The sequence below is a fragment of the Calidris pugnax genome, unplaced genomic scaffold (genome assembly GCF_001431845.1).
Source record: "Calidris pugnax isolate Ruff unplaced genomic scaffold, ASM143184v1 scaffold24, whole genome shotgun sequence".
NCBI classification, from domain to species: domain Eukaryota; kingdom Metazoa; phylum Chordata; class Aves; order Charadriiformes; family Scolopacidae; genus Calidris; species Calidris pugnax.
The window spans coordinates 18,751,127-18,776,962 of record NW_015090922.1 but is presented as its reverse complement, the minus strand read 5'-3'; the positions used below and the strand labels follow the sequence as shown (position 1 = coordinate 18,776,962).

Below are 25,836 nucleotides of genomic sequence, written 5' to 3'. Positions count from 1 at the left end.
CTTCCCAAATCTGTTGTACATCTGAGAAACTTATCTGTCTCCAGACAAAATGAGTATTTCTTATTCATTTACTTGCAGCTTGCTTCAGTGGTGCCCCCTGAGGGACTTCCCACAGGAGGTGTCCTTGGCTACCCTCGTCACATGCAATGCAATAGCAAACACCTTTTCTTTCTGAATGCAACTCAGCTTTTCAGATTGATCTGGATGTGTTCTTTCTCATCCGTATTTGTGGTGATGCAGAGAATTAGAATATGATTGAAGATATTTGAGTGGTCTAGGAACATATATTTCAAAGTGATAGTAGCTTGGTTTTTCTTAAGATACAGCTCTTTCTTTCCCAGGGCTTGTTTCCAGTGCCACTTTATGCTTCTGATTTACAGTTAACAATAGTTAACAGGACAAAAATCTACCAACGTGTTTTATAACTGCTATTAGTAGTGGCAGATATACAAATAATATTGTAGCAAATTCAATGATCATTTTCATGAGCAGGTTTTCCAGGATGATATAATGTTATGGGGGCTTTTTGTTGATTATATATGTATGTACCGAAACTATACCTGTAGACCCGTCTGACTAAAATTTGATCATAATATTTAGCACTGGTTCATAACCCTGGTGTATTAGCTGCTTCCTGAAAGCGTTTCTTTTTTAGAATGTGATCTTCAGGGACATAAGAGGCTACTGATGTAGAATATGGGATTTGTGTGCGTGTTTGAGGGGGAAGAAGAGGTGTCTTTTTAGGATAAGTAGTATAGTTTGTTTGGGGAATTTAGCTTATTTGTGTAGAAATCTTCCTACCGTTTGAATTCTTAAAACAGCTAAGTATTTTTTTCAAAGAACAACTCTGTATATCATCTTAAATACTGTGCATGGTTCAGCAGGGTTGGAAATATATGAAGCAAAACAGTGTGCTTTGTGATGAGAAAAAATGCATTGGTGATAATGGAAGAGAGTTCTTTGGGTTTTTTTCCCCAAGTTTATCTAACAGTCTTAAAATAGTAATAATAACAATTACTTCTTTTGTTGTAATCAATGATATTTAGCTTTCTTTATTGTAGAGTAATACTAAAACAGACTTCTTTATGTGCAATGAAGCTGCCATATAAAGACTGTGAAGGAACTATATGTCCAGGTCTAAATAAACTTACATTAAAAACTATAGACAGGTCCAGTTGTCTGAACCTTATGTTTGTTTAAATGGATTGACAGCTTTATTCATTAACTTTTGTCTCAAAACAAGATTTAATAATTACTTTCTCCCTGTTTTGAAATGTAGAGTAGGATATTAAGCATTGTTTGTATGTCTTAATATTTGTTTATGGCTTGAATTAGTAAAGTGTTTTCCAGGTGACTGTTATTATAAGCATGTACATTTCTATCATATTTTCTTTTGCTTTTTAATTGTGAAGAGGTGTTTTGGCTATTAAAGGTTTGGTTTTATCATTAAGGAAAAAAATATTGGCAAAAAATGAACTGTAAATAAATCAATATTACAGCACAAGGAAAATAATTTTAGGGCAAAATAAAAATCTGAAGTCACATTTTAATCATATTTAATCTGAAAAAGCTTTAAAAAATCCGTTATTTTTTTATCCACCAAACTATTTTGATTTTCCATTCCTGAAGAATTGGGGTGGGGGGAAGACTATCTTGTTTGAAATTTTTTTTTAATGAAAATTTAAATTTCATTTGATATAAAGATCGTAACTTCTGGTATGAGCTTTGAAACTTAGGTCAAGTATGCTGATTTGTTGTGTCCCGTATACGTAGGAACTGTAGCTGGACTGTATCTGAATGATGTTTACAGCCTCTGTTACTGGAACCAGCAGAGCTATAAGTAGCATACATGTGGTGTAACATCCTGCCAATTATTTGGGGTCCATATAGTCATTCTGGTATTTGCTTGTTTAGTATTCCAGAAGGTATTTCCGTACCCTTTTCTTCTCTAATAAAAACTCACTTTTTACCATCTGATATTTGGACAGAGCCTTGTTAGTCATCATTCGTGTCTATTGCATTTTTATTTTTTCAAAGAAATTGCTGTGCTTTGTACTGCATTCAGTTATGCAGTTTGCTTCTGAATTTGTAAGTGTGTGTAGTTGCTTCAATTACATTGTGCCTGGTATGGTAACTAAACTCATATTTTAATAAGTAAGAAGTCTCTTTCCTTTTCAGTGCTACAAATTTGTTTTCGTGAAATCTGATGCTATTATGTTGAAAGCCTGTCTCTTTTTTTAAGTTGTACTTCTAGGCATCTCATATTTATGAGTACTGCCTCCTATTTATCTTTTTCTTACTGCATATTTTCTTTAGTCAGCAATGATGAATCTTCAACTCTGGCAGGTTTGGGCTGGAACCAACAACAAGTAACTGCAGTACTTAAAAAAAAAAATTACAGCAGACAGCAAATAACACAATTTTTGTCTTAGTGTTTGGTGCAAGCTAGGAGTGCAAATGTACAGTGTATTATTTGTTAGGGTGTGACTGCCTGTATGTACTCTTCTGTCATACAGTTGACCCTGTGGGCTAGCTTGTGATATTTGAGAGGTAAACTCCTTAAAATTAACTTGCCTTTACTTTTTGTTAAGAACCATGGTGTGTATTCCAACATTGGCGGAATACCTCAGGTAAAACAGCCTTAACACCTTTTTTGTTTATAGGAGTTATGGCTTTGTTCCTGTTAATTAAGAGTTCATTAGGACTTTTTCTCATATCATTTTCTGCTATTCTGTGAAAATGTCTCTGTATGAGACCTGAGTTGACTTTCACTGTCATTTTGCTGATGATTTGATGAAGGAAGAAAAGATTTCCTTTTAGTAATTCACAGTCTCAAAGTTTAGACATGCCATTCTCATATTTGTTACTTAAAACATGATATAGCCTATTAACAGCATGCTCTTCTACTTTCTAATCTTTTCTACCTGTTTTCCCCCATCTTGTTGGGTGGATGTGAGAAATACGTCTTCACTGAAAAGTATGTGGGGTTTGGTTGTTTGAAGTTGAATGCGAAGCTTAGAAGCCAAACAGCATGCCCAAAACATTGCTGCTGCCCATGAAGGTTACATGCGAAGTAATTTTATCCTCTTTTGTCCCGCATCACACTCTCCCTCTTGTGTTCTTCTGCTCTTAATATTCATAGTCTTGTCTTTGATGTAGTAACTAATAGATGTAACACTTTCCTTGCTGTGTTCATTGAGCATAGATCCACCAGCTTTTGCTATTCCAGCTGTACCACATAAAGCACAGTATTTCAGATGTATGAAACCATTCTAATACTTTGTGAAGGCTAAAGACTTCCCTCCCTTCATTTCATCTTTGTGTTTGTGCGTTACTTTTAGTGTTCACTGGTTGGCAGCATCTGTTTCTCAATTTGTAAAGCACCTGTGCTTGGCTCCAAAATAATATTTGTAGGAACTAGAATTGGCAAGTCTTATTTCTTTCCATGTTCTTACATTAAATTATAGTAGATTTTTGAAAAGTGGTTTCTGTCATTGTCTGTGACATCAACACAGCCATACTGTGTGGAACAATACACAAATACATTGGGTATTTAGTTCTTTTTATGTTAGTGAATAGGTCAGGACCCTGTTTTATATCAAGTTTCAGGTGCAAATTTCGTATTATGAGCCCTCTCAGTTATGATATTGTCCATGAAAGTTCAGGCAATTATTGTGTTCTGTCTGGTTTTTGATTGTGAATGTCAACTGTGCTTTCAAGCTAATGATGAATTCTAGTTTTTGCACTTCTGTGTGTATACCTTTAAATATAGGCAAATGCATAACTTAAAAAATCTTCTTAAGAGGACTGACAAGGTGTATTTCCTTCTACTGTTTGTTTCTTTCTGTGTGCGTTGTATGGTTCAAGACAAAAAGGCTGTTAAAACTGTGGCGGTAGTTGCTGTGCTCTTGCATTCTTGGTAGCAATTCCTATAATAATAATATAAATAAAATAATAGGTTTTGTTACCTTTTTATTAAGTACGTTGTAAAGTTCATGATTTAAAACAACAAAAAAAACCCCACATAGGTTAGAAATTAAGTTACGTTCGAAGAGACCCATAAATGTACATTTGTATACGTATGTGTTTTAAGAAGTCTGCCTACTTCTGTTATGGAGCTAAATGTTTCTGTATTTAATTATTTACTAGGCAACAGAAATGGGGCTTGGAAATCCATCAATTCATGTCCAGATTGTGATGTGGAGAGTTGGTTTGTGAGCATTAGGGAAAACATTCCTCTTATAGGAAAATACGGTTTTTAACTTAATTCTAATGCTCTTTGAATATTTCAGGATAATCAGAAAGGGTTAATCTCTTAAAAATGTGTACTTAAGGGTGGGTAAAGCTGTACCCTATGTATGCATTCAGCAGAATATTACCTTGCAAGCTGAGTTCTGGTGTTTGTTAACTTGTGCTTGTTTTGGATGTGATAGAGCTAATTTTCTCCATAGTACCTTGTATGACGCTGTGTATTTGATTTGTGATTCAAGCATTGTTGATAACACATTGATATTTTAGTAATTGCTGAACAGTGTTTACGTTGAGTTAGGGCCTTTTCTGCTGCTTAAGCTGGCTTGCCAACAAGTTGTCTAGGGGTGCACAACAGGCTGGGAGGGGACACAGCTGACCCCAACTGACCAAAGGAGTGCCCCACACCATATGATATCATGCTCAGCAACAAAAATGGTGGAGGGAATTTTTGCCAGCACTGCCATTGCTGCAGGACTGGCTGGAGATCGATTGGTCAGCTGGTGGTGAGCAACTGGGGATTTTTTCATCACTTGTTTTTCTTGGTTTTGTTTTTCTTTGAGGAATTCTGTGTTTTCTTTTCCTCCTTCTCCTTTATTCCTCGCTAAACTGTCTTTATCTCAATCCATGACTCTTACCCTTCCAATTCTCACCCCCTTCCTCTGCGGGGCAGGTAGCAAGTGGCTATGTGGTCATTAAACCATGGCATAACTCCAGTTCATTTATGAAGGGTCATCAAAATGAAGTCCTGAAAATTTTGTCTGACTGGCTGCTGAACATTTGAAGTTAAGGTGATGTAGTAATCTAGACTCTCACATGCTTTCAAGATCTGCCAGTGGCTTTTTGCTTTGTTTCCTCTATGTATGCTTTAAGAGTTTGGTGTTAAATATTTTAAGTCGTCTTTACCATATGCATGTTAGGTTTGACATTTTGGTTCTGTAATTCACTTTGATTTCTTGCTCTAGAATCTTATATTATACTATGCAGATTTTGCATCTTTTTATTGCAGAAATCCTTTTTTTTGATACTACTGCTCATGAAATTGACTTGCTCTAATAAAGTTGAGACTGCAGAAAGCCTGCTACAGTTGAAATTTCAGCTCCACACAGATACAGGCTGTAAAATGTTTAGGTATTTCTTAATATGCAAAGTGCCTGGCCCTGAACACTTCCAGGGATGGGGCATCCACAGTTTCTCTGGGCAACCTGTTCCAGTGTCTCACCACCCTCACAGAAAGGTTTCTAGTATCTAATCTAAATCTCCCCTTTTTCAGTTAAAAACTGCTACCCCTTGTCCTGTCACTACAGTCCCCGATAAAGAGTTCCTCCCCATCTCTCTTGTAGGCACATTAATATATATAAAACAAAAAATATATTAATATACCAGTTATATTAAATAGAATAACAATATATTAACATATTTTATCTATAAAGAAAATACTTGAAATCTATAAAACAGCTTTGATATACTAGAATTATATATATATAATATATATAAACATTTATATACTTTTTGCACCGCATGTTAAATAGATCATTATTTTTATTTAACTGTAACATGATAGTGTTCTTGAAGCACAGAAGTGATGTACTTATACCATCTGAGCCATGTTAGCATAACAAATGTTGCCCATGTACCACTGGCTACCATGCAATTTTTTTCCTTTTATTTTCAGATCATTACTACATTGCTATGTTTTGTAATAATCAACTGCACCTACTATTGGAGAATAGCTACACCTGGTGTTACAGGGCAAACAGAGCTGTGACCATGGGCATGAATTCAAGTGTATTTGTTTTATTTCACCGTTCATTGCAATAATTTTTTTTTTTTTTTTTTGAAGGCAATCACTTTGTAGTGTAAGTGAAAATGATTTCTTATTGGAAGACTTGCTCACTTGTATTGAGTTCTTATAGGAAAAGAAAATGTAAGTAGTTCAAACACAGTGTAGGTATAAATAATACATATATGTTTAGTTGTTCTGTGTGGTCATTTTGATCTCATACCTGTCGACACAATGTGTGTGGTAAACCTGTCACTACATATGATCCAAAATTTCTGATAGCTGAGCTGTGGTTGTTAGTCTAGATGGGTGTGCTTAGATGGAAGAATGTAACCTGTTGTATCGAAGTTTGGTATGTAGGGACATGCCTTCTGCTTGACCTGTATAAACAAGGCTGTAGTCTTTTCAGACTTGTCTGGACAAGAACGTGCACCTGAAGAGGGGCTCCGTTGACTGAGAGAGGATGAAGGAGAGCTAACTCTTGGGCTATGCTACCTTCCTAGGTCTCGGGGTTTTTGCTTGGAAGCAGATGAGCTTTCAGGATAACTTAAGGTTATATTAAACATTTGGGGACAAATTTATCTTGGACTTCAAGGGGAAGAGCACAACTTCTCAGATACTCCCTCAGCATACACTCTGCCCCATGCTCAAGGACTAGAAATAGAAATGTTGAAATGAGAAGGAAGGTTGTCGTAAGACATCCTAAGGCTTCTGGCACTATCCCCTTATATCAAATCAAGTGAATAAATTATTGAAAAAGGTATGTTAGCTCAAGAAGAAGCATATTGTGACATTAGTGTCCATATGGCTCTCTTTTAGCGAACAAGGTAAGTTCAGAGTTAGATGAAGAGCAGAACGGGGCACCTGATCTGACTGTATGGAGGTTGCATTGCATACGGAAACTGTGAAGGCTGGATGACAAAAATGTTAGGCAGGATTGTCTCCTTCATAGCCCAAACAAGCTGAAGTTCCTAGCAAAAATAATAAATTCTTCTCTATGAATAGAGCAGTAAACAAAGTGTAGAACTTTGTAAATTTCCTCTTGTTTATTCAGAATTTCTCTACTACAGGTAAAGTTGAATTCAGGCCACAATTTAAGAGATGAGGAGGACACATATTCCCCAATGCAGTAGTAATTTGTGGACAAAATTAATTTATTCTTTTCGCAATGCATAAGCCTGTGCTGATGCTGAATATTTGAACAGCTTCAGGAGACGTAAATGAGATGGTGGGAGGATAAAAATTGGATCCATGATTAAAAAAAAAAATAAATCTTTGAACTTCCCTTATCACATTTGTCAGTTAAAACACCTAGCTCCAAAATAAAACAGTTAAAGTTCTTGGAGTTTCTCTTTGGCTTGCTGAACCGCAGAGGCTGATGCAGAACCCACTTTAAATTGTTGCACTAATAAAGAAAAGGTCACACCGGGAACAATATGTTACTTATTGTCGAAATCTCTGCCCTCATGAAAACTGTAGCAGAGAAAAAGCTTCCCTGTGACAGGCAGGAGTGATGACTGAGCCTGACCAAGACTGACAGGGCAGCAGCTTGAACACGAGTCAGCAGTGTGCCCTTGCGGTGAAGAAGGCCAACTGCATGCCAGGTTCTATTAGCAGGAGCATGGCCAGCAGAGCCACCGTGGGGGGCAGTCATACCTTCTCTTCAGTGCTTGCAAAACCTCATCTGGAGTAGTGTACCCGGTTTGGGGATCCCTAATGCAAGAAGGATGCTTGAGTAGAAGGCTGGGGATCATAGTCTAGAGGGAGAAAAGGTTTTGTTCAGGAGAAGAGACTTTGAAGTAGCTGAAGACAGCAGTATACTTGGTTACGGAGAGAAGATGGAGCTAGGCGCTTCTCTGAGTTGCACAGTGGAAGGATGAGAAGCATCAGACAGCTACAACAAGGAACACTCCAATTAGATACTGGGAGGTGCTTTATGAGGGTGGTCAAATGCAGAGAGAGGCTTCCCAGAGAGGGGGTAGAATCACCAACCTTAGTGTTGCCTGAACTTGCCTGGACCTGAGCCACTGGCCGAGCATCAGCCCTGCTCTGAGCAGGGGATGAGACCAGGTAACCTCAAGATGTCCCTTTGGACAGGAATTCTCTGCAGCTGACAGACTTGGAAAGGATAGGTCCTCACCAAAAGTGATGGAGGGACTCAGACTTAACCTTGAGAGTTCTGAAATGGCTTGCCTTAGGGAAAATGCCAAGAAATTTTCCTTAGCAACACTTAGCGTTCTTGAGAGCAGTTGTGGACTGCTTATTACCTGCTAGGGTCAGTTCTACAGGACCTGTTCTAAACACTGCTGCCCCATGCTCCGTTCCCCCCCCCCCCCAAATAGCTGGCCTATCACTGTGAAGGGCAAGAATATTTCTGTTTTGCAGGGGAAGAGCATTTTGGTGTATTTACAAAGCCGCATATGTAAGACATTATACGTGGGGTATGCTGTGGCCTTCAACACTTTATCATTGTGATACACATTACTGCACATCTGTTTCAAGAGAAGTCTGATATTATCCCTCTTAATGTCAGGTACAGAAATATTTGTAAAGGAAGCCCTTGATATTTCCTTCAGCTATCCAGCTACTTCATGGTGGATGTCTTATTTATAGATTAGGAAGCTCATAATGGACACGTAAAGAGCTCGGAGTATGCACAGAAGAGCACAAGGCTTCAAATTGGTGTACCGGAGCCCAAGTACATGGTTTACCTGTTACATATTCCTACTTGTCATTGTAGGTCAACATAGACAAGTAAAGGTTTCCTAGTATCACTACTGTGGTTTATGTTTGGAAATAAAGTAGTCCTTTCTCAGAGACTTGCTGACCCTTTAATATTGTTGTGTTGAGCATCAAATTCTTCAGTCAGCAAACTTGCCCTTTAGAATTACTGATCTCCTTGGTGAATGACCAAGGTTATTTCTGGTGATGGAAAATATAGCCCAATAATGAATATAATAATGTGAGAAACTAGGGGCCACCCTGAGTTGTTTTTCACTCTCTCTTGCAGAAGTCCTGAGACCTTTGCAGAAGTCTCACAAGGGTCTAGTGCTCAATTTTTTCTCTTCCTCTATATGGTGTCAGTCAGAACTGATAGTTTGTATGAAACATTAATACTTTACCTGCTTCTTACTCTGTTGTTGGTTTAGCTGCTGCCTCTATCTCCTATATCTATATCTGCTTTCTTATGATGTATTTGGGACAGCTTGAAAACTTACTCCATAGTGCTCACTCTGCTGGGACAGGGGTTGGCTCTTCTACCTGGACTTTGAAACAGCTGCCTTCTGAAAAAAAATGTTTATGAAAGATTAACCAAAATGTGTTTTCTTCCATTCTTGCTTTATTCTGATCAGTATAATATGCCTCTAGCGAACTAACTGCATCATGGGTATATAGACTAGGGTTTAAGGGTTAATTAAAAGAAGAAAAATGAATGCATCATGCTTCAGTTTAGTCTGAATTTTGACTACCTAAAAGGTGGTAAACCGAAGTTTCTTTGCAGAACACCAATTTGCAACTACTTGCCAGTGACTAATTAGTGAATATTCATTTGATGGTACTTTGCGTTGTCTTCAGATGATTCTAGTCAAGAAAGTATACTTGGGTACAAGTTCTCCTTTGAAGAAAAACTTGTGCAATTTTTTTCTGGAATTTTCAGATTTTCTAGCAGCTGTAGAGTGTATTCAGATACATACTAAGCAGTTGGGAATTTTTGAGGGTTTTTTTTTGTAGCACCTAGGATTCTTGACTGAAAAAAGGATCATGTATTGTACAAAGCATGATAGAGCATGCAGAAAAAGTTCCCCTGCACTTGTAAAGCAATTGTGTTTATATAACGAGGGATAGATTGGGAAGTGAAACAGGAGCAGAAAAGCTTCTCTGAACGGCTGAACTCGGTCCAGTTGCATTGTGATCTTCTGAATTTTCTGTCTGTTGGAGCATCCTTTCTATCCATTGGGTCTCTCTTTGTTTGGCTGTTTCGTTATATAAGCCTCTCTGTTATTTTGGTATGTTCTGTTTGTTTTGTTTTCTTCTCTTGTGATAGTTTCGTTATATAAGCCTCTCTGTTATTTTGTTTGTTTTCTTCTCTTGTGATGCTTTTTATTATTTGTTTGGGGTTTTTTTGTTTGCTATTTTGTTGGGCGGTTTGTGTGGGGCAGAAAAGCTTCTCTGAACGGCTGAACTCGGTCCAGTTGCATTGTGATCTTCTGAATTTTCTGTCTGTTGGAGCATCCTTTCTATCCATTGGGTCTCTCTTTGTTTGGCTGTTTCGTTATATAAGCCTCTCTGTTATTTTGGTATGTTCTGTTTGTTTTGTTTTCTTCTCTTGTGATACTTTTTATTATTTGTTTGGGGTTTTTTTGTTTGCTATTTTGTTGGGCGGTTTGTGTGGGTTTTTTAGAGAATACTCTTGGTTACCACATTGTAATGTGCAAGACATAATGACATGGAATAGTTTGGGTTGGAAGTACCTAGTACCTTTAAAGGTTATATAGTCCAAGCTCCTGCAATGACCAGGGATGACTTCTTCAACTAGATTAGGTTGTTCAGACCCCCATCTGCTGAACCTTGAATGTTTCCAGGGACAGGGCATCTGCCACTTCTCAGGGCAACCTGTTCCAGTGTTTCACTTCCATCGTTATAAAAATTTTCTTCCTTGTATCTAGTCTAAATCTAACCTCTCTTAGTTTAACACTAGAAACAGTAAAACATGAGACAGTATTAATTCACACAAGTGCTTTGAAGTCCTTGATTACAAAGTCAAGCACCTAAGGCAATTTATGCTAACTGAAGATTTGTTCTAAAATCTTCCTAGATAAATAATTTATTTCCAAAAGAAAATGTTTCCATATTTTTAAACTGTCCATTTACAGGTTATTTAAGCTTGTCCTACTGCCCATTTTTGTGTGATTTAAGTTTGTCCCTACTTGTCCATTTTTATGCGTGATCTAAGTTTTCCTTGTTTTGCAACGTAATCAAAATTGTCGCTAGAATGTGACATTTGTGCAGTTTAATTTTTTTTTTAACTTTTTTTCTGAAGTAGTTGGTGCTTAAATGCTATTTTAGAATATCTTGAGATCTACAACATGATTCAAGAAAACTATATGAAATGAGAGAAGGTCAGCATGCTAAAGATGATATTTCAAAACCTGCTTCACAGGACATTAGGTGGGTTAAGCATAAGGTTAGGATTAGTACTGCAATTTAAGCATGTGAAAGATTTATTAAACTTATTAGCTTTGCTTCTTGTTAAGCATTCACCTAAGACATTAATGGGACACAGTGCATGGGGAGGGTATGCATTTGGTAAAAAAAGCAGAGTAAATTTTCTAGCTTTTTTCTGTTATATTTCCATTATTCCTTTTTTTCATGTTGATGAGATTCTGAAGGCATGCTTCAAAGGTGATAGATTTGACATATTTGCATCCTATTTTATCATTATTGACATATCTGTATTACTTAATCTTGTCTCTTCTGCATGCTTATATTGTAGAGATTTCTGATAAATCTTTGCTAAGTCTTGATCCAGATTCTCATGAAAGCAAATATTTATTTTGTGTTGAGAAAATGACTGGAAGAAAGATTAAAGGAGAATTGATTGTCAGCAGTAGTACTTAGTGGTATGTTATGCAATTTAGTCTTTTTGTTGGAAAAAAAATGTGTGCATTTTGAGTTATGCTAAGGAAAAGTGACCTTTAAAACTCACCGCATTAATACCACCTTCATTAACAATTAACATCTACAACTGTTTTAACTAAAGGTCTGGTGGAGAAACATTTTTTTATTCTTTCTCATTTACTTATATTGCTGCTGGTTTATTAGAAAACCTGTAAGGACTGCTGTTCACTGAGGTACACCATGGAGGAGATACTTGAAGTGGCATATGAGATACCTCATCATGTAGCAATACTAGATTTTATTCTGTCTGGTGTCTCTTTCCAGCCAAATGGGGAAAAACAATGAAAACACAGTGTTTAAAGTAGTTATCACTCTGCTTTGAGATCAGCATCAGCTTCTCAGGTAATTGGTAAAGCTTTTTGGTAGCTTTTGCTCTCTTCTGTTACCTTGTTGGATGCCAGGAGGCTTTCCCAGTTAGCACTGCTCAGGCTTTGCTGACTTCTGCAATACCAGTTCTCGGCTTGGCCTGTGTGAAAGAATATGTTCTCACCTTATGGATTTCTTAAATATATTGCATGAGTTTATATGAGCAGTGCAGTATCACGGTTGTAAGGATCGTTGCATCTTTTGAGGTATAATTTGCTGGTAGCCTCAAATTTATTTATTTTTTCTTTCCATTTTTGGTTAGTCTGGTCATAACAGCTATCAATTAAAATTCTGGTCTTCCTGCTTGTGTTGTCCCTGAGAGTGTGTTTGCAGGTCGGATCACTATCATTGTAACATGAGTGTGCACAGCCAGTCCCTCCCTTGGGGCGCTGGGTGGTTATCGTTAAAAACTCTGCCTGTCATCTTTCTACTTGTAGAGTTTGTTCTGGTTTCATGAGGAGTCTGTCAATGCTTCAGGTACATCATTGGTGGCTCTCTCCTGTTTTGGAGATCCTAGCATCGTTTTTTGTGGATTAGGTGCCACCTCATATATTTGTCTGGTTTATTAATAAACTGGTATGTGTCTTGTCTCTCAACCTTATACTCTGTAAAATAATGTTTGTGGCAAACTTAGATGTAGGAATAATGTATATTGATTGTTTCAGATACCTGAGCCCATGCTCTGTACAGCGTTTGATCTTAAAACAGCTTTGGGTGTGGCCAAACCTATGCAAGGAGTAGCATCATGGAAATCTTATTAGAAATAATACTAATTTGCTTGATTTCACTTACGAAGTGCAATCATACCTGCAGTTTCCCAGCAGTAACTTCTGTCGGTATGCATAATGGTCCACAAAGGTATATAACCTGTGTTTTAGTGCTCATAAATTGATTCTACATCTGAGGCTTAGTTCAACTGCCTTAAGAAATTATGATAATCAAATACTTCCACAGCTGAATTTCTTAGGTTTTTCTTTTTTCTAGTCGCGTCACAGAAGTTGTAATGCAAGCTGCCACAATATTCTTTTCTTTGGTGTTTAAGAGGAAATAATACTTTGTAATAAGGTAGCTTGTTACACAAACCAATTATGTTGCTGTATATTATACTAAGCAAGATGAATAGTAAGAATGACAAAAGGTTAGAAAAAATGTTAAGTAGATAGTTTGGGGGTTTGCTTTAAAGAAAGCATAGACAATAAGTGGATAACTTAAGAGTAAACAACAATGAAGAAGAAAGTATAAGAAAAGCACAGGGTAAATAATCAAAATAAGTCTTCAAGCCAGAGTAATTTGTGATACTCTTCTGGCTTGATAGTTTTGCTAAAAAAAAATAAAATATATATATATATATATACACTTGGGAAAAACTGATTCCTATACTTGCAGTCATCTAGATCATTCCCGTTTAAGCTGTTGTCGGAAAAGAGCTTTCTAGCTAGTTAATACTCAACTGTATGCTTCAAATAAGATCAGAAACTGAATCTAATTAAAGAACATTGCAGTCAACAATATTCTGAAATTGAGAGATTATTTTTATATATTTGGCATAGGATTGTTGGTCTTTTTCCAGACTTGCTGTCTTTTGTTCATAATAAAAGGTGTTGGCATTCATCCAACTTGAAATAGAGGGGTCCAAGTTTAATGACTACTGCAGTCAGCAAAATCCTTGTACTAGTGTTAACAGAAGCTCAGTTCTATGTAAGCTCTGACTTTCTGCTTTTTGGTGGTTTTGACATTTAATTCCCTCTGTGGGATGTTGCTTCTTTCGGGCAAAATAAGGGATGCTGCAATAGGGTGGTGATTTCTGGTAGCATTTAATGTATGATGGACGTGAAGCTGTGTTTAATTGATGTCGTCTGTTTTGAGTATTTTATTTATGTACCTGAATAGCCATGTGCAGGCACCTGTTTAGTGACTATGTGAGAAATAAAGACTGTGGAACTTACATGCTTCTCAATTTGTCTTACATAATCTTCTTTGTTACATTGGGGTTTTTATGGCAGTATTGCAGAAGTGAGCAACTTGTTTACCCTTCCCATGCTGTGGTTTCTTGTGGACTTTAGTCTGTTTGAGGGCTGGTTTTAAATACCTCTGTGTGTGTGACTTATGCTACCATTATTTTATTTTTTTCCCTACATGTGTAGATATTTCTGTTTGTATACTGCTGTGGTTTGGAAGCAGGAGGAGTTAAGATGACTCTCAAATTTCTAGTTGTTTGTTTATTTTTCTAATTAGTTCTCAAAGACTTTCGTGCAGACAGTTGGACAGCTGTATTTTCAAGTTTAAACTGCTTAGATCTTACACTAAAAATTCCATATGCTGCTTTTTATCTTTGGATGTTGTTTTTCCCAACAAATACTTTTTTTCTTTCTGCATTTGTGTGATCAATATTTATGAAAATCAGAAACCCATCCAAGCTAGCACTTAAAACAGGTATTGCAAGCAGGAGCCTGGAATTTAACAAAATTAGTTGTGTGATGTTTAAGTGCTTTATTTAATTTTATTTTTCCTAGTGAATATGTTATTTGGATTCAAGAAAGCCTATATCTGTAGAATATTATATTTCAAATATTCAATATTTTTACATGAAATATGAGAAATTGCCTTCAGGATAAGAACAAAAGAACCGAGTGCTTTAAATTCCTTCACAACCGAGTCTTCTGATATGCTGCTTATTTGTCCTTTTTACATCTTAAGTGTCAGGTGGAGCAGTTTATTAGAAGACTTTGTCTTTTGAGAAAACGTGATGTTTCATGTGGACTATTCACCATCTCGGTATTCAGTGAAATGCTTTTTTGTTAAGTATCATTTCTCTTTAAAAATAAATTTGATAAAAACTCATATCTACTTTTTTCTGGAAGACTGAGCTATTTAGTAAATTCTTTCATGTTGACATTTTTTCTTGTAATTGGAAATCTGGTAAAAAATATTGTAGAACCTCTTCACCACAAGGCACCAAGAATTTTTACTTAAGAATTCACTGTGTTGGTATACCTAAGATCATAATGATCCCTTTTGCTTCACTGTTACATTTCTTATTATTGCTAGATCTCTTTTTCTGCTAAGTAATGCATAGAAATTTTGTTCAGTAAGTTAATGCACATGTGGTAATTGTTGAGTTGCAAAATAATGTGTATAGTAGTTGGTATTAAAACTCATCCTAGGGAGGCAAATTTAACAGAAATATTCATGTTAGAAAATAAATGCAGAAAGTAAGAATTCGGGAAGATCTCTGGTAATATGGAAAATTAGCAGAATACACTAGAAATGCATTTAAATTCTAATTTTAGAGAGGTTATTTAGGAGAATTTAGGAAGGAGCTAACCCTGAGAAGTCAAGCAACTTGAGCCACAACAGTTGGAGAATGAAAATGTCTCGAAACACTTAGGCATTGCCTTCACTTCATTGGAAATAGTCAACGTATGTTTGCCTAAAAGAAGGAAACTGTGCCTCTTTTCATACTTTCTCATAATTATGGTATCTTAGGATAGAAAAGTGAAAAAAAGAATTAAATGTTCAATAGAGTTGATTTTCCTGATGTTACACATCTTGAGTGTTTTTGTGAAGGAATTTAAGAAGTATGTGGTTAAGCTTCTAACAAGCATACAGAGGTCCTTTGAACATAATAGCTACGAAAACTAGTTTGCATATTGGAGTTTACTTGCCAGAAGTATCTTAAGGCATTTAGGTCCTTGTTTTATTGTGTGTGGTTTTGGCTTTTTGGGTTTTGGTTGTTTTTGTTTTTTTTTAACATTAGCAGAGATCAGAGAACTTAAAGAAAGCACATATCTTAAATTTATTATTATTAACTTAAACCAAAACACTAAAGGGCAGAGAGGAGTTGATTCAATTTCACTTATAACAATAAGTTGTGTTCCTCTTGAATTTCAAACCCCTTGCTTCTAGGTTAATTTTCATACTGCCGTTGCTTTTTTTAATCTAGCTGTAGAAAATTAATTGCTCTTCTCGCTGTTCTCAGTTTTATCTCAGTTGCTAACACCTTATATATGTGAATTCTCATTTCTTTGTAAAATCATGTATTTGTTTTGATTGTAGTTTGCATTTATTGCAAATGCAAGTGTTTTCTGGCTCTTTGTTATGCTTATGTTTTCAGACTCTAATTAGGAAGCAAACAGTGGTTTGAGACTACTACTTTGGGTGTGACTGTGTGGTATAGCACATCCTTCAGTGCTCCTTAGTCTGGAGCTACTTCCAGAGGCTTTGTCCTTTGTGGGGTGTAAGTTACATGCTCAAATTCAAGTCTCTTTGTCCGTCAGATCAAGGTGTGTGTTGCAGTCCTTCTCCTTCAGTGAGTACTTGTGATTGTTTCCCCAGATGTCAGCAAGCTTATATTTTTCTTAAGTTGCATTAAGCAGAGTCGTTCCAAATATTTGTGCTTTGTCATCATTTTGGTACACATTCAGCATTACATTTGGTTTGCAGCTGCTTATATCATTGCAATAAAGAATGCTTTCAGCTCTAGGTAAATTTACTGCTGGTGTACATTTCTGTAAGTCATTGAAGTGTGTTCAGTTTATACTAGTTGTGAATTTGGTGTCTTTGTTTTTGGTTTACTTCCAAAATGTTTTGGCACTCTTTAAAGTCTTGGCTCTGGAGTTAAGACCACCTCATTACTATTGACATACTCTTTCTTTCTTTGGAGATTTCACTTGATTTGCCAATATAAAGATTGGCCAATAGTAGGAGTGGCATCATTTGTTAAGAATAATAGGTGCTCTTACATAAATCACAATGTACAGTGTTATTCCAGTAATGAGAGCATTGAAAACACTCTTTTGGTTTTTTTTTCCTTTTTTTACAACGGAGGCATCCCTGCTGACTACAGAGTCCTCTCTGCTCATCTCTCCTAGCTTCTGAAGGATTTCCAGTTCTGAAGTTTAAAGGTGCTTTATTGCAATTGAAAGCAGTGCAGTCACCAGTGGAAATGGGTCCTATCCCTGGGATGTGGCACAGTTCCCCTGGCTGCTCTGCAGCGGGCTGGGCTCCTGTCCTTCTCTGGGTGAAAGATTCTGTCAGAAAGCTAATGTTAGCCGTTACAGATTTGGATGAACTTGTTATGTCAAGCTGTTAATTTATATTAAAATGGTGTTAATATGTATCTGCTGAGAGCAGATTTTATATGAAACGGAGGAAGAGGAAAACTACCTTTGAGTTTCCCAGACTAGGCTGTTTCTAAACCTAATGGAGAAATGCTTTGAAGTGGCAGGTCTGAACCCAAACGTAACAACTGCCACAAACAGTTGGTTTCATAGAACCAACTTTGGTTTCATACAATTGGTATGAAACAACATTGGTTTCATAGAACTTGCATTTGAATTTAGATGCAGAGTGTCTGATAAATCCTCGCTGATTCTGTTAAAACCCTTTCTTTGGTAGACAACAGCTTCGGTTAAGGTTTGATTGCAATTCTGGTGGGTGTCTGGTTTTGAATTACTGCCTTTCTTTTTAATATTTTCAGTATGGGAAAAGAAGAAAGTTCAGGAAGTGGAATTATAATGTCCTGATAGCTTTGCTATCCACCTGGGATTATCCTCTGTCTTGACTCTAGCTGTCTTGAGTAGCATAACCCTTGTTCTTGGATATTTGATCCTTGAAATGAAAAATCTTTGGCAAATCCTTAGTGAATACCATGTTGTGAAGATGTATATCGACAAATGCATGTTTAGTAAAACTCTCGTCTGTGACTGTCTTTTTGTGTGTGACTCTTTTAACCCAGGTTAGTTGCAGGCTGTTGCTGTTACATTACAAGATTAGGCTATAACATGGGTGAGACAGATTGCTCCACTGTGTTGTATGTAAAATCCAGAGTGTCGGAATGCTGGAAAGCGAAGCAGAAGTCGTTTAAAAAACAGGCTGGATTTTAAATAAAGTTCAGTTTTAGGTAAAAGGTCAGGCTCTAGTTCCTTTTTTTTATTTGTAGCAGTTCATCCGTATACAGTACTGTGCATGTTGTACATGTAAGATAATCTCATTTTTTAATCTACTATAACTGTCCTTTTGATTCTTGAAAATCCTTTTGGGTATTTTGCATTCCGATATCGATCCCTGTCTGTCTGACTGCCTTAGCTAGATAATCATTTTTCTTTTTTATCCCTAATCCTTTTAATATTTCCTTCCTGCCACTGTATAACAGTAGAGCGTCCCTATTGTTTGGAACATGTTTCAATGATGGCTGTAAGACTGTACAGTAAAAGTGGCTGTATTTTAGCCTAGATTTCACAAAACCAGTTTACAATGAAACGAAAATGCAAAGCTGAACAACGCATATCTTCAAAGATGTATGCTGACCTTAGTGCATCACTTTGCTTAGTCATACAAAATGTTCATCTTTATAAACCATGTTCTATTCGTAACTGTTCTGAAAAATGAAATATGAATCCAGCTACTTCAAAATGCTTCTTATTCTGTATTCTTCTTAGGGACCTAACAGAAAAAACCAAATTTATTCTGTTTGTGTATATACATATGTATTGAACTTGTTTTTAAAGGAGCAGCTGTATAGCAGTTTAAGTATCTCGGCAGAAGCGCTCAGACCCGAGCCTCTGATAGTTCGGTCTTCTCCTTGGATGAAAACATGCTGTTCTTGTTTCTATGGTGATTGAATAAAGGCATCTCTGGTCACACAAAATTTTGACAGAATGGTAAAAATCCATCCCTGAAAAGGTTTCTGGAAAAGCACAGATCTGTTTAATTTCGCTTGAAGTATGAGAAGACCCTCCCACCCCCACTGGGACTTTCTTCTCCATTTCTCCCACACTAGGTTACACCTTAAGATCCTTCCACTGTGCTAACCAGTGCTTTAGCTCTACTGTTTTTCTCATTAACTAAACTTGGCATGTGCTTTCTCTGCGTGTCAAAGCAGAGCACGCAGACATAATGAAGGAAAAGAATTTGATACAGAGGTGAAAGCAAAGTTTTTAATTCTTCTTCAGGAACCAGTTTTATTTCAGTACTACTTTCATACTAGCCAAGATGTGGAGGTGGGGTGGTGTATATTCAGTTGGGTTTTGTTACAACTGCTCTACTTTAACAAAACAAACAAAACAGCCCGAGATCTAGACTGTCTAGTATTCAGTGGCTGTTTTAATAAAACGACCTCTAACTAGTGGCCAGTTTGAGTATTGTATAAACCTTTCAGGAAGATAAAGAAGTTGCCTTCTCTCAGAGAAGGCATTGGCTGTAACAGACAGACTTCATACCTTACCGTTATACCTCCACTCCCCATTATAACTTTGTAATGTCACGGGAAACATAATTTTAAAAAATACCTAGTAGCTTTTGATACAGATAAACTTTGTGAAAGTTCTAGCTTTATAGCTTTTGTTTTATGACAGAGTCTTTGTAATGTTACTGGCAAAAAAAAAAAAAAAAAAAAAAGAAATCCACATCTTGATTTGTTCTTGATATTCTGTACTTTGAAGGTTTCTCTCTTCTCCTCCCCACACACCCCCCCGCCTATGCACTTTATAATAAATACACTGCGGCTGCAATGAAAGGTCAGTTTGAATCTTACTATGGCTTGATTTCTGAAATGCTACAACTTTCATGTGTGCTTCTGAGAAGAAAATCAGATGAAAAATAGAAATATTTTTGAGGCATCCTGACTTTTTAAGTGAATGATCCCTGTTTTAATATTAAAGCACACATACATTGTAACTTATTTTGTTATTATTGTTCAGTTATGTGTCATAACTCAGTTGAAGCTTAGCAACAGCAGGTTGTTTTGCAGGCTAATTGTGAAGTAGGAGCAAGTAAACCTAAACCTTTGGACCTGCAGAAAGTCTTGAAATGCAGATCTGGTACCATTAGTAATTTATATCTAGAAATAGCACTGTCACTGGTAAACTTAATAATACTATATTAAATGGTCTGTAAGGCTGCCTTTTAGAGTAGATAGAAAGTTTGTTTCCAAGGATAGGAGTCTTATTTTGAATTAATCAAAATGTCAGTTTTCCTGTTTGGTTGTGTTCAGTTTATTAAAAATGTTATCTTTCCAGATAGATTTCTTGAGAAGATTCACTGTCTCAGAATAGATAGTTTGAAAAAGCTTGATTGATCCAGTCTCTTCCTTTATCTCTGTGGAGATTCTTTGTTGGCTCAGGGTGGTAAGATGTCAGAGATACCAGAATGCTCCCGGCTTCGGTGGTGTTTGATGAAAGTTTATAAAGAGAATGTGTTCTGCAGAGAAACCTCATCAGCAAACCAGCTACTAGTTTCTGTTCTTTGTGTAGTTACTTGAAATGCTGCTTTCTTGAACATAAAGGCAAGCTTGCAGGCAGCTAAGTTTTTCTTAGTGGGTTGTAGGTTATCTGTTGAGACTTAATTTATGAGAAGCTTGATGGATGTATCCTTGACAAGTAATTGTTCTCATTGTTAATGGTTCCTTTTTTTTTATAAAGGAGACTGAAATGTGATTAAGTTGTATATGCTTTTTCCATTAACTGTCTGATTCTGTGAAAATCAAACAGCGAAAGTGTATACAAATCCTCACTTCATAAATTAATTGGTGAGTTGTATAAGCTATTTCTTGCCTTGCTAAAACGGTCAACTTATTAAATGAGACCTATCAGCTGCTTCAAGGGTAGAGGTAGAACAATGTTTTATTAAAATAAATTTTAATTAGTGTGATAAGTGTCCTGAGTACAAACTCTTTAATTTCAAACCCAGACATTTGCTTTAACAAATAATGTTACTGTCTTTCTACGTGCAGTTAGGATTGTATGAAGTTGTTCTTGTGAGGCAATCTACGTTATGGATTAGGAGAATGTGACACATGCAAACCTTCTTGCCATGCAATGTGTGTGTTACGATGCTTCTTTATTCAGCAATAAGTATCTTATATATTTGCTGTCCTAATATATTTCATAGTAAGTCACCTATATAGTTCTCCCTTTCCTCAAAAATCTAGATTTTTAGGTTCAATACACTACTTTGAAAAATTAAATTCTGTTTCTGGGCACACATAGTAATTGCTTCTATTCTATTTATTGCAAAATTAGTATAATAAAATGGAGCCCTCATGCCTTGTTTGACTTTGAAGATGTTTGTTAGGAAGATTCTGATTTATGTAACAGACAGTAACTTAAAGCAACTCTGGGAGACAGGTCAGTGCTTCATAGTGTATGTGTGTATTTGACAAAGAAGCAATAGGTTATTATTGTGAATCTACCTTGGTCTGTTAAGAAGCTGCTTTGAAATAGTCCCTGTTTGGTGTATAAAAAGGGTAAAGTAGTAAAAATATCACTGGTGATTTCACAGTTGTTTTCTGGGGAATGCAATTTGCCATTGCCCTACCTTTCTGTCTTTTGAGATAGTCTGTTGTTGTATTTTTATTTATTCTGCTCTGACATGCTTTCTTATTTGTTCCTTTTGTAAGGGCTGCAAGAGTTTGTTAATAAAGGAAAAAAGAGCTATTAAATGATTCCTCTTGTTTGATGAAATCTTAAATAGCTGTATGTAATGGAATTAAATCAGGAGTCCTGCTAAAGCAGTGACATTTATGGCTGTATTAATGTTTGTAATTTATTTTGAGAACAAATTCAATTTTGATGCTTTCTTCAATCAAATAATGAAAAGGTAAACAAGTTTAGTGCCATGAATTGTAGAAATATCTCTCAAACCTTTATCCCTGTAAATAGAGAAGGTGGGAATGCTTGCCCTTTGCTGAGATAACAAGAAAAAAAAAAACCTTGAAACCTTTCTTACAGGTTGCTTAGAAGTGTTGTCTTTTATTCAGGCTTGGTATCAAAATGAGGTGCCCTCATCAGCTTTTACTGAACTGCAGTAAAACAGGACACCCACCTTCTTAAGGGGCTGAGCGAGGGCTGAGCTCAAGGTGCAGTGTGGTGCTAGCTGATTAAATTTTTAATTAAAATACAGTAATGCTACACTGGGAGCTGCTGGATTTTTATGTATCAGTGAAAATTCCTTTCAGCAGTATGAAGTTGGGACTCCACAAGAAAACACTTCAAATACTACCAGTCACATATGGTTTCAGCCACTTTCTCCTTTCCACAAAAGGAAAACCACGTCTAAATCAGGGACCAAATCGTGATGCAGTCTGCAGAAAGGTTCTTTACCTGCCCTTCACTCTGCTGTGGGCTGGCGTCAGGGAAGCTGAAGGACAAGTGTCAGTTGGCTGACCCAGCCTGGGTTAATGTATTTGACTTCCCTGTTGCTCAGTAGCATCAGCATACAGGGAAGAGAATGTTTTACCAGGTACATAATTCGGGATTAGAAGTTGGATGCACAATATTTACACAAGTAGTAGTAGAGAGGGGGTTTTTTTGTTTATTTTTCAGGTCTATGAAATACAAAAGTGATAGTTGCACTGGATTAAAAGGAAAAACTTAAGTTTGGTTTCTAAGTATCTTCTGGTGTTATGTAACCTAGTATTAAAACACAAAGGTGTCTTTAGAAGGTGGCGGCTGTTTGCGTTGAAACCATTTCCTCTAAAAGCGGTGCTGCTTTTATTTTATAGTAGAGTCCTATTCTATTCTGCCACAGTTAACTACATCTAAAGAGGAAAGGACTATCAAAGATAGTAACTATGAAACATTGAGCATTTCATACAAAAATACTTGTCATGGTTCTCTATTTAAAAATTCTCTCTTCTACTCCTGTGATGCTTCTTACATATTGATAGTAACAAGTCCTTGCTTTCTTACCAATTCAACAGCAGGCTTTGCACTGGTCTTCAAAATAAATATATCTAGAGTCCTGAATAGTCTAAATCCCAACAGTTTGACATGCATTTCTGACAATACTTGCATTTCCGAAAGATGGTTTAAATTGATCAAATACAAACAGTCCTTAAGGAAACACTTATTTTGTATGTCTGTAAATGCATTCAGATAAGCATAGTAGGTTAACTTTTTAAGAACGAATACAATACAAAGTCTTTTCACAAGAGAGACTTCATGAGGATGGGATTGCCTGTTAGTCATGGAAATCAGAAAATTGCTGGATGCATAATGCTAGGACAGATCAAGTTGATGAGAACTGAAAGTCTGTCATGAGCATGAACTTAACGGGCTGCACTACTGTTCTGTCGCTTCTCTGTGCACGATTGAACAACACACAGCTTTTTATTATATCCATAAACTAAAGAATATCAATAAAATACTGGAAGTAGTATGTTATCTATTATTTATACAACTTTCTGCAGTGAACCTCTGTAACAGTAATGTTCAGTCTGAACAATGTGTTTAATAAAGCAGATAAGAACCTGAACATAAGGGTAGGCTTAAAAAAATGTGTCTTACAAATGTTATTTAAAATTCTAGATGAGGAACATATCTACCCTAGCCTATTGTGAAGATAGATGGAAATAGTGGGGTTTTTAACTGTAAGAAGAGAGTTATGATGCTATCTAGTATCACATTTAAGTTGGTAATTTCTGTTGCTTCTAAGAAAAAATATAAAGTACTGGTACATGAAGGAAATACGTGTAATTATTTTTTTATTCTGTTTTGCTGTATTTGCCAGCTAAAATTGAGGCAAATATTTATATTCGAGATTTTCTTTTGCTATTACTAATGCTAAAACCTATATTAATATTTTTCTAAGCGCTTATATGTGTAGGCATTATATCCTTTTAAGCTTAAATGAAACTAAAGAACAGTTAGCAAATCAAGCATGTAGACAAGCAATACTGCTTTGATTCTTCAATATGACCTAAAATTCCAAAGAATATACTAAAATTAGGTGTAAAAATTATCTTCTGGGGAAAAAAAAATGGCTTTTAGTTTAAAAAATCTGAACATAATATCCAGTAAGTAACTTTAGTAACTCCAATAACTAAAAAGTTATTAAAATCTGGGAGAAGATATTCTCAAATTTTTATCAGAGATGCTTATATTTGCCGTGTCTTATTCAATCATTGAAATTGAAATTATCACTAGAGATTAAATTTTAAAATGGAAATAGTTTAAACATCAGATTAATAAAGTTAGTGTTGTTTTTACTTTTTTCTACTATTCTGCATCTGTCTTTAATGACAACAAGCAAAGTAGTCAATTCATTTTGTAGGGGTAATAGTGACATTTATAGTAGAACTATCTAGTTGTCCAAGAACCTTCTTCTCTGTCTCTCTTTGTCTTACTTCAGTGTTTGTCCAGCTTGTCGCTGTTCTCACCAACTTGTTGACCTTGCTCCTCAATATTCCTTTTCTTATTGCTATGTGTGGGCAGCCAGTGCCTCAAACCTCTAGTGCCTGTAGCCAATGTTAGTCAAACCTCTTCTCTTTTACTATTCAAGTACACCACTTTTAATGTTAGTATTGGGAGCGTGTACAGGAAAAGCCCCCTTTTTCCTAATGTATGGACTTTCCAAGTCTTTTAGCTGTTGAAGTTGTAACTAGCTTTCTGAATATGTGAAATGTCAGTTCAGATCAACCAAGTTTAATAAATCAATCAATTAACATCAGTTACTCATAATGGAAAGTCTTAGGAAACTGAAGGTTTAGGTGTGAACGTCAGGGCTGTGCATGATATGACAAGTTGCTGTTTAATGTCATGGTCAAATGTGTAGCTTCATAGCTGTTTTTGAGGCTGTGTGACTTCAGTAGTCATGCACATTACACAAATGTTTTGGAAAATATTTCATAACATACTTGCCATCTTGCAAATACCAAGCCTTTTTTAAGCAGGTTCCATAATTTTTGCTAATCAGTTCAACAGCAGCAATCTCCTTTTCTTTCTATTGTTTTGGGGGGAGGGAGAAGAACAGGAGCCTTAATTAAGCTCATATTCACAGTTTCAGTACAGTGTTCTACTGACATTTATGGCATGCTGATTTTCCTTTGCCTTTCAGAAGAGAAGCCCGATTGCTCCAAGGCCCGCTGTGAGGTCCAGTTTTCTCCTCGCTGTCCAGAAGATTCCATCTTAATTGAAGGCTATGCTCCTCCCGGTGAATGCTGTCCACTCCCAAGCCGTTGTGTGTGTAATCCTGCAGGCTGCTTGAGGAAGGTTTGCCAGCCTGGCTATTTGAATATATTGGTTTCTAAGGCATCAGGAAAGCCAGGGGAATGCTGTGATCTGTATGAATGTAAACCAGGTAAAAGTAGACACATTTTTTACCTTTTTTCCAGTTTTAAAGCCTATACAGCCTTTAAATGCTTCTGATTCTTCTTCAAAATTAAAATGATTATATGTGCGTAATACCTATGAAAAAAAAAAGATAAGAAATATTATGCTAAATTTTACTTTCTTTTTCTTCTTCAGAGAGTTATTTAAACTGAGCAACAAAATAAAAGTAGCCTAGTGAGAATATTGCATTTCTGTGGATCCTACTAGTTAAAGTGACATACTTTATACATTGGTTAGATTATACAAAGGCTTTTCATAGTGGGAATATGTTGTGCATGGACAGGGAATTAAGGTTTCTGCCTTCAGATTTCTCTAGATTACAAAGTGACAACCCTTAAAAACTGGAGAGAAAAAGGATTCTGGAGTAGTATACTGCAAGACTTTTTCAGTATTTACCTATTTTCCATTTCATGAGAACACCTATCACCCTTTCTTGTGATTTATTATTCTCGGTGAAGTGGAAGATGTAATTTGCTCTTTGATCCAGGCTTTGGTAAAGATGAATAAGAAAAATAGAGGGATGAAGGCAGGCATATAAAACTGCATAATCCAAAATCTTATGTGCAAGCAGGTTTGAGTATGCTTAAGCTGTGCCTTTTCTATGATAGTTAAACTTTTTCTTAAATCCTACACAGAAGATGATTGTAGAGT

General features: G+C 36.2%; 1 protein-coding gene across 1 annotated transcript in view; it reads left to right on the top strand.

The window, feature by feature from the left end:
* The window catches only part of CRIM1 (cysteine rich transmembrane BMP regulator 1 (chordin-like)), a 181,823-nt gene that overhangs the window by 61,691 nt on the left and 94,296 nt on the right, over positions 1-25,836 (top strand). Inside the window, exon 3 of the mRNA XM_014950989.1 lies at positions 24,911-25,153. Within this exon, the coding sequence (XP_014806475.1) occupies positions 24,911-25,153 (243 nt within the window). The remainder of the gene's footprint in view (positions 1-24,910; positions 25,154-25,836) is intronic.